Below are 10,000 nucleotides of genomic sequence, written 5' to 3' on the forward strand. Positions count from 1 at the left end.
GTAACCCGAGGGAGCAGTGTATAAGTACTCATGTATAAGTCTAGAAATTTTAGTCAAAAAGTAACCCAAAAAAACCTGAGTCAACTTATCTATGGGTCAGTGTATGTACTATACCTTAACTCTTATGAAAAAAGGATCCATCCCCTTCTCTGAGTAGAGTGGCAGAAAATGAGAGCTTAGTCTATTCCAGGATAACTTAAAAGAAGCACCAACTCCTTCTGCTCTCTCCACAGTGACATTGCTTCTAGAATTTACCCTCAATTTATCCACATGTCATCAAAATCCATGACTTTGGGCCCTAAGCCTGCCCCTTACTTCTACATGAGGTCAATTTATACATGAGTATATATGGTCATTCTTACGTGCGGCCCATAGTTTGTCTCCTGATGATGGCAGCAGATATGCCTGAATCATTTGGGTTCTTTTTCTGGACCTTGAAGCAGGGTTGGTAGTCTCCTTGGTTATTTATGGCTGCCCTTAATCTCAAAACATATAGCTCTCAGTACTTTTGGTGTGCCTGACTCTGATGGATTTGGGAAGGCTGCTGACCTTAGATGGCGAATGCCGTGTGTTTTGCTCTGTCCTGCTGCTGTTTTATTATAACTTGTCGGTGTGGTGCATCAGACTTGAAGCTGGTGGGCGAGAGGAGATTCATTAACCTTCCAATCACTGCGGTGAAACGGAAGCTTTTTTTAAAAGAGGGGTGCATTTATATCTTATTTTTGTATTCTCTTTTTATTCTTTAAGTAGTTGACAAATTTACAAAATGTGTTAATTTTTAAAAATCATAAAATTAAAATAAAACCACAAAAGAAGTAGAAACAAGGAAAGCATAAAGACAAGGATAGGCTAGAGTCAAAGAGAACAGGTTGAAAAAATGCCAAAATGGAGGGCAAAATGAACAAAGGGCAAAAGCAGTCAAACAATAGCATTGCCTGCCTGCATCTTTTCCTCTCCTCTCCAGTTCTATCTGCTTTTTGGGTTGTTGTTTTTTTAATGTAGGGCAGTCATTCTTACATGGACATTGTGGTAGGAAATGGATCACTAAAGCACCTTCAGAAACAGGACTGCTGTCTCCTCCTTGCCATTCCTTAACCACCAAAATTACGACCACCATCATTTTTTTGTAAAACCTAAGAGCTCTAATATTGGTTTATGTTGCACAAATGCAGGATGCTTGTTAAATTCAGAACAGATGCTTGTTTGGGCAGTTATGGCCGAGGTGTGTAGTTTATCTGAGGATTGCCTAGAGATAATGCCTGTCTCTTTGTTTTGAAGAGTCCAGGGGTGACTCAATGAAACCCTCCCCGTCTCTTTCTGCAGTGTGGGTCTCTCTCTTTCTCTCAGTAATACTGTAAGTTCCACAGAGTACAAATGATGCTCGTTGTTGTTCTTGTTGTTGTTGTGTGCCTTAAAGTATTTCTGACTTATGACAATCATAGGGTTTTCTTGGCAAGATTTATTCAGAGGAGGTTTGCCATTGCCTTTCCCTGCAGCTAAGAGAGGGTGACTTGGCCAAGATCACCCAGTGGGTTTCATGGCTGAGTACTACTACTACTATTATTGCTAGAACTACTACTACTACTGTTTGTTTCTTGGACATTTCAAAGGAGCCAGGTTGGTGTGGGAGTTTGAGTGTTAGGCTATACCTCTGAAGAACAGGGTTCGAATGCCCGCTTGGCCATGAAACCTGCTGGATGTCTTTGGGCAAGTCACACATTCTCCACTTCAGAGGATGCCAATGACAAACTCCCTCTTGAAGAAATTTACCAAGAAAACCCCATGATAGGTTCGCTTTAGGGTCACCATAATTCGGAAATGACTTGAAAGTACACAAAAACATGTTACGATCTATAAACTCCATTACAACTTAAATCCAAATAGTCGGAAATATCGTATCATCCTGTATGAACCTGCAGAGTGCTAAGTTCCTCGGGGAAGGCTTACTCTTGATCCTGCCACTATCACAGGCCTCTCTGACAAGGATAAGGGATGGTGCCTTTTTGGTCGCTGCTCCCATCCTCAAACTCCCTTCCACCGGAGGCTAGGCTAACCCACCTGGATCGCTTGTCACTGGCAGGTATTTAAATCCAAAGGCTTTTAATGATTAATACAAGGATACTTTAATGACACTTTGTGCGCTGTATTTTAACTGTATTTTTAGGCTTTTAAAATGATCCTTTTAAAAAACTTACTGATTTTTTTTCATTGTGTTCTATCATTTTTATTATTAGGTTTTTAGCTACTCTGCTTTTTAGCCTTTGTAAGCCACCCTGGGTAGCATGCCAGGAGAAGGACAGGCTATAAAACGAATAAACGAAGTCCTGCTAGGTGAAAAATGGCAAAAAAGGAGCGAGTTGGCAATCAGTTCCCCTTTCCACCTATATTATAATTTAAATACTGCCCTTTTGCAGATGTTGGTTGGAGCTGGGTATATCTTGCCTTCAACTCAATTAGTCGTCCGATGGGAGAACGATTTTTAATCTTTGTTCCTCTGGATGATTCGTATTTCAGCAATTAGAATTTGTAGCCATCAGCCAAACAGTCTCAGGCTTCTGAGAGTTGAAATCCAAAACCCCTTGAAGACCACAGTCTGAGAACCATTGTGGTTGGATTCTTTGGTCTGATGTTCTGGGAAGTGATTCTTTGGAAGTTGCTGATCACGGCAATTTAGATAAATAGAAATTATCTGAAGAAGTGGAGTTTAGGGATGTTATTGGATCTGGTGCTGCTTCTGGCGTGCATAGGTTGCAACCGTTAACCAAAAAGTTATTTTAACATTGCTGTCTTCATCATGCAGTTGTAGATGCATCTGAAATCATGACATTTGACAGTAAAAATGTATGCTTCTACAGTTTGAGTTTCCCTTATCTGGAATTCTAAAATCCAAAACACTCTAAAAACCAAACCTTTTTTCATGGGTGCCTAAAATAGTGGCATCTTTGCTTTCTGATGGTTCAGTGTACACAAACTTTGTTTCATGCACAAAAAATATTTAAAATAGTGTATAGAATTACCTTCAGGCTAAGTATATAATCAGTATATGGAACATAAACAAAGGTTACTTTTAGACTGAGGTCTCATCTCCAAGATACTTCATTGTTGTTGCTGCTGCTGTTGTTGTTGTATATCTTCAATTCATTATCGACTTATGGTGGACTTAAGATAAACCTATCAATTTTCCCCAGAGAGGGTTTGCCATTGCCATCATCTAAGGCCGAGAGAGTGTGACTTGCCCAAGGTCACCCAGTGGGTTTCCATGGTTGAGCAGGGGATTTGAACCCTGCTCTCCAGAGTCTTAGTCCACTCAAACCACTACACCACACTGGTTCTCATTGTACATATTTTACAGGTACAGGTATTCCAACATCCAAAAGAATATATCTGAAATCCAAAACATTTCTGGTTCCAGGCATTTCAGATAAGGGATACTCAACCTGTATAAGGTCCTGGTTTGACTATTGGAATGCCCTAAGCAAGGGGCCGCCTTATGAAGCTTTCACAAGATAGGGTTAAATGGGGATGTTGTGGAAAATATACAGAGACCTTAAGATAGTTGCATGAAGGTTTATTTTACTAACTGTGGTTACCAGAACCAAGGTCCTCAAAACAAGGCTCTGCCCACTTAAGGAACAAGATGTCTGTGATATAGCAATGATGCTGCTGTCTTAGTGTACATTGTATACTATATATCCCACATTTGCATTTAGCAGTAAATAGAAAGCATTTATCAGGGAGACCACAACAGCAAGAAACCAGCACTTTCCCAGCCTTTGGTCTCTCATACTGGATCAAAGTTCATTTTTCCTAAGGCCTAGCTCTCTGAGCATCATACATAGCGCAAAACACCCAGGGTAACTCTCCATATCTTAGCCTTTCTTTACAAGAAGAATAAATGTGGACAGTAGCATCAATGGAGGGTTTAAACAAAAGTTGCTGCAAAATGATGTAGTCACAAGATGCTGTAACCTGTGGGGTTAGATGCAGCTCTGTAGCCTGGGGCTAGATGCAGCTCTTTGCTGATCTCTGGGTTCTGAAGCTGATGGGACCCTGCCAAGCCCAGTTGTTTTTTCTGCTTCTGAATTTACTGTTCATCCTTTGCAACTAACAGTGTGCAGACAGTGACCTCTGGAGATTACTGGGGTTAGGGTTGGGGCACACTGGGATGAGTAGGTGGTGGAAGGTAGGGGACATTTGTGCATGTTTTATAAAAATCATGCTTTTATAAAATCGTGTTCTCGCTCTCAAATGGATGTGACCAACAAAACTGTAGAAGCGTTCCCATCATAGCCCCAGGCCCCTGGAACATCCACTTTGATTTATTGATCTGAAGCATTTATACTCTGTTTTTCTTATACTCTGTCTATACTCAGTCAAAAGGGCTCCCAGAGCAGCTTACAAGTAGTTAATTTAACAGGCCCTTCCCTCAGGCGGACAGCCAAAATAAGGCATGACATACACATGGCCAAAGGGATGGGGAGGAGGAGGAATTTAAATTCACCAGCAGCTTACTCTCAGCAGGATGGAGGTGTGCCTGGCTGCTTTTCCCCCCTCCATGCCCAGAGCTGTTGGAAGCTGTAAAGAGGGGGGATCTGAGCAGCAGATTTTGAAGATGTTTAGCCTTATTGGCATTCAGAGAAGCAGTTAAAAACATGTTTGTTTCCAAAAGCCCTAAAACTGCTGCTATGCACAGCATCAGCAGCCTTTCTGATATTCAGATGGTGGTGATGATAAACTTGATTGGGCTGTGATGTCCAGTTCTTACTTGTATTTCCTTTCCTTGTTGTATTTACTACATTTTTAAAAAGGCGTTCACGGCCGTTCATCCACCCATGCACTCTTGTTTACAAAAATTTCCAAATTTAACAGGATAAAACCACTGAGCTCAAACATTTCAAAACAGTTCTATGGATAGACAGTCCTGCACACTCATCAGTTTCTTATAAATCCCCAAATGGCCATGCCTTAGAAAAAAAGGTGTTTCACATGCCGACAGCCCTTTTGTTTTTATTGTTATTGAGGAATTCAGTATATAAATTGCTTAAAAAAACACTGAATAAATTTGCCGTTGGGTAGTGGACCCTCCAGAGAGATCTCTCAATCTTCCAAGTTTGAGAGTTGTGGCTGCAAAGGTTTTGGTTGATGTATGTGTGTGTGTAAGTTTATAAATGAATGAATGTGAATGTGCCTTCAAGTTGCCCATCAATTTGTGGCCGTCTCATGAATTTTGTAGAGTTTTCTTAGGCAAGGAATACTCAGAGGTGGCTTGCTATTGTCTTCTTCTGAAATATGGCCTACAGCATCTGGTATTCTTTGGTGGCCTTCCATCCAGGTCCTAACCTGGCTCAAACCTTCTTAGCGTCCAGGATGAGACAGGATCAGGTGCCTTCATTGGTCCTGAACTGTTTTCTTTGTGGCCACAGAGGCTGGTTACTACTCATGTTTTCCTCTTACTTGTATAAAAACCTCATGAATGTCCATGACCCTTGAATATGTCCAGGGCACTGTATTAACATCCCTGCATTTATTCACCAGCAACTACTCCGGGAGATGCAGCAGATGGCCAGTCGTCCCTTTGCCTCCATCAACGTTGCCTTAGAAACGGACGAAGAACCACCGGATCTCATTGGAGGGAGCGTTAAGGTGAGGGGTCTTCCCGTAGGGGGGCCATTTTTGTAATTAATATTCACGGGTGCTGCGTTGCTTCACATGACCGAGGGATGGGGTGGGGAGGAGGGAGCCAAATAGTAGGAGATGCCTAGCTGCAAAGAAGCCGTAAACATTTGAAAAACCCAGCAGGGCCTTGTTTTTGATCTAATTTTCTTTCTCCAGGCTGCTTGGTTGCATCTTTCAGGTTATGTTGGTTTAAATAAAAGTTGCAGTTCTTTTTAAAAAGATTTTTTATGCCTTGTAATCAAGGAGGATACAGTTTAATACAGCAGAACAGTTGGCTGGAAATAGCTGTAGGTGCTGCTAATAAAACCGTCTTTGCTAAGTCTTTCAAGTGTGGAGGGGAGAAGACTAATTGGCGAAGCATTCGGCAAGTCTTGGATTCACGACAAAAAAGGTGTTGCCTTGATGTGTGCGTGCGTGCGCCTTCAAGTCCTTTGTCAACTTTTGGTGAGCCCGTGGATTTCATAGGGCTTTCTTTGGCAGGGAATACTGAGAAGTGGTTTTGCCAGTTCCTTCCTCTGAAATATAGCCTCCAGCACCTGTTATTCATTGGTGGTCTCCCATCGAAGTACTAACCAGGGCTTACCCTGCTTTGCTTCCAAAATTCTTGGAAGAAATCAGCCTGTGCAGTGCTTTCATGCAGTGCTGGAGTGACAGGAGGTAAAATGGACCCTGCAAGATGGAGTAAACTTGTTTTCTGCTGCTCCAGAGACTAGGACAAGAACCAGAGTATTCAAATAATGGGAAAGGAGATTCCACCTAAACATTAGGAAGAACTTCCCAACTATTAGAGCTGTTGAACAGTGAAACTGGCTCCATAAGAAAGAAGTGGACTCTCCTTCACTGGAAGTTTTTAGGCCTCATCTCAGAGGTCTTTAGCTGTAGATTTCCTGTCAGGGTTGGTTTCAATCGCCATTGCAGTGCATTCCAGCTCTATAATTCTGTGGTTTTTAAGGAGACACGGAGGGATGTCCTTGCCCATAGCTGACACCAATAGGCAGACTGTTCTCAACAACCATGGTGCTTTTATGTTTCTGGAGAGGGCTTTGGGTGAGTAAACTGGGTATTTGCCAAGGAACCACCAACAAAAGAAGAAAATAATGTGTGCTAAGCAATCATCCCTTTGATTTCCCTAGAATCTTACCCAGGACCTGGTTCTTCTGTATACAAATCATGTGCTCTGCCACTGAGCTGCAAGCCCTCACCAAATAAAGAAATTGTAGTTCCTTACGTACTCATAAAAGTAACTTTGCATAGGTTGGTGTCAATGCAAGTTGCCTCACATTGTCAGCTGATTTAGAGGTATTGCTCTAGGCTTCCTGCTGGAAGACAGAGATACAAATGCAAGAAAGGGGTTAAAAGATATGAGGGAATGTGTTTTGCCCCAGTTACCACTCATTTAGTGAGACAGTAAGTTGCCTTCATTCCATCACCTGCTAGAGTTCTCCGATCTACAGGGAAAGGGTGCTCACACTTAGCTGCAGAGTGTAGACTTTAGACAGCTCTCCCCCAACAACTCCACTGCAACCAATTCAGGCTGCTGGGAAAGGCATTTACCATTTTTCTAGTTGTCTGAGGATGAACAGCTGCCAACAGGTTGCAAGAATTGGCATGGGGCGGAAGAGGGAGGAAAGTATCAACACAGAAGCAATTTTCAGGGCCAGGAGAGCTGGTGGCCTCCGTGGCTGTGAGTAGTCAAAGAGAAGAGCCATAATATTCTGTGAGAATTTACACCAATGTGTTAGCCTTGTTCTGGTGGAAAGAACTAGAAGATATAAGAAGTTAACTGGCCACTGAGGAAAACCACAGGTTGAAACACGTCTGGCTTCTGCTTGAATGAAATCTTGCCAAGAACGTTGGCCATCTACTCTCCTTCAGTTCTTGATTTGTGACTTACGGACCTTCACAGTTATTGCTGTTTATATGACTGGACTTTGTATTTTTTTAAAAAAATGGGGGAAAGTATTATTTGATTGATTTATTATATCTTTTAATGTCTTGCTGCACGTTTATATATTTATTTTTATACTTTATATTTATATCTTATCTTTATATCCTAACTCTCTCTGTTGTGTTTTCTACTGTTTTTGTGAGTTAGGTCTTATTACAGTGTGTGCCAAATTTTAATCCTCTCGGTGTTTTGGACATCAGCGTCCAGAAAGCCCAGCCAGCTTGGTCAATAGTCAGGAATGCTAGGAGCTGAAGTCCAAAATATCTGAAGCACCAAAGTTTGGCAAATCCTGTCCTATATCCTTTTCTGTTGTTGTTCCTCTGTTGCCATTCCTTTGGCTCTGAGAGAGGCAAGAGGACTAGCACCAGTTCTGGACAAGAGGATAAGAGATTGGAACTGCACCACTCCCTGAAATGCAAATCGATTTCTTCCATACAATGTCCCAGTTTTACAGAGAGCCTGTCCTCTAGGGCCAGGGTGCTCAATCGTTTGAGCCTTGCTCAGTTAAACACGGCTTGCTCTCTGAGGGCATTACCACTCTCGCCTAGAGATTCACCCTACCAAGGCATGTTTCAGTGGTGCTCCTTCCTCCTCCCTCTTTTCTTTATGCATTCCCTCTTGCTGCCATTGCCTCCGTTCTCTTCTTCCTTCTGGGGAATCATTTGACAAGCTGCCACTTTTTTCTCTGCGCCCTTTTCTTCCCGAACCAGGAAGCTGTGAAAACTGGGCATATGTTCGTCATTAATATGGAAACAGACAGCCCCTTGTTCTGAATACGAAACAGGGTTAGAGAGTTCATGAATGTACAAGCTATTAAAATTCTCTTCTCAAGTTGGATCCCCCCCTTTGGGCAGAATCAGTGATTTAAACTGAAGTGACTTTGACTGCAGGGGGTGAGGAGATGATGTGCCAGTCGTCGTTCATCTCAGGGAAACAAAAGGACCAAACTCATCTCTTCCCAAGCCTCTGCCTCCCTAGTCCACTGCTTTCCTTTTGCTTATTTGATAAGCTGGAGGAAGCAGGGGAGAGGGAACCTGCTTCAGCATATAACCCAGAGTAGTCTACCCAAAGTGCAGTATCACACAGTAGGTGCAAAGAGGCAACGTGGTTTAATTTGATGTGTTTATTGCACACTACATAGTGAGAGGAGGACACAATTTGGATATCCTGTTTCTCTGGTCCCTCCCCACAGGTTGCTTCTCACATCCTATTTTTCATTTGAAAAGAACTTTGTGTAAAGGACAATCAAAGGAACAGACAGGCACTGTCATGTGAAAATTAGGTGGCTTGATTGCACCACCGCTGTTATGTAAGCTTGGAAATTGCAAGGAGCAACAACAGCCAAAATAAGCCTTCTCATCACCCCCACTCCAGTTTTGTCACAATGGTGTTTCTTGTCTCTTGGGCACCCCAGTGCTCAAACAGAGAACTGGGGGCAGTTTCTTGCTTGCAGCCCCATCAGGGTCACTGGTAAGGAGGAGACTGTGCTAGCTGTAATCTGATGACAATTGGCTATTGCAGTCCAACAATATTAATATTTCGCCATGCTGTCCCTCAGACCAGTGGATGGAACTCTGAAAGTCAGGTTATTGTGCACTCTCAAGTTGTTCCGGACTTATGGCATCTCTATGACAAACCTATCCAGGGGTTTTCTGGACATGATTTGTTCAGAAGAGGTTTGCCATTGCCTTCCCATGAGGGTGAGAGCATGGGACTCATCCTAGGTCACCCAATGGATTTCATGGCCAAGCTGGGAATTGAACCGTGGTCTCCAGAGTCATAGGTCAGCCCTCAGACTGCTATGCCTTATTCATTAACATAGGAAAAGTGTCTTATCTGTGCTTCCCAGATCTGTCTGTCTACTGTCCAGCTTGTCTGCTGATCTCTGTTACCCTTCACATCCACTAGAACCACTGGATCCAGCTGTTTGCTTTGCGGAGATTGTGCCCGCTACTCACCACCGCTTGACTTGACTTATTGGTGGCCTACCAAACAGGAGAAAATAGATGGTTTGATATCAGTGAGGGTTTTTTGCTTCTTTTTGAGCATGGCCAACTGGCAGGGCAGATTAAACTAATTCCAACCTAGGCTGATGTCTTGCAGCTGGACTCATTTTAAAACCACATTCCCAATTAATACATTTCCTGTGGTGTGTAAGGAGGAGGAGAGAGTGAGCTGTTTACCCAGTTGGGATGACGTATTGCTGAGCCAACAGGGGACTCTGAGCTTTCAAAGATGGTGCCCTGGCTCCCTTGCTTTTCAGCCGTCCCGTGGGCAGCCATTTTTGGTTCGCAGCGGACGCCTCTGCCAGCCTTTTGCTTCACACGGGCACATGTAGCAAATGAACTTTAAATCTTATCAGCTTGTTTTGTCATT

General features: G+C 42.9%; 1 protein-coding gene across 1 annotated transcript in view; it reads left to right on the forward strand.

The window, feature by feature from the left end:
- ATRN (attractin) overlaps positions 1 to 10,000 on the forward strand; it is a 212,175-nt gene that overhangs the window by 185,598 nt on the left and 16,577 nt on the right. Inside the window, exon 27 of the mRNA XM_042466476.1 lies at positions 5,536 to 5,643. Within this exon, the coding sequence (XP_042322410.1) occupies positions 5,536 to 5,643 (108 nt within the window). The remainder of the gene's footprint in view (positions 1 to 5,535; positions 5,644 to 10,000) is intronic.

Source organism: Sceloporus undulatus, chromosome 5 (assembly GCF_019175285.1).
Source record: "Sceloporus undulatus isolate JIND9_A2432 ecotype Alabama chromosome 5, SceUnd_v1.1, whole genome shotgun sequence".
Taxonomy (NCBI): domain Eukaryota; kingdom Metazoa; phylum Chordata; class Lepidosauria; order Squamata; family Phrynosomatidae; genus Sceloporus; species Sceloporus undulatus.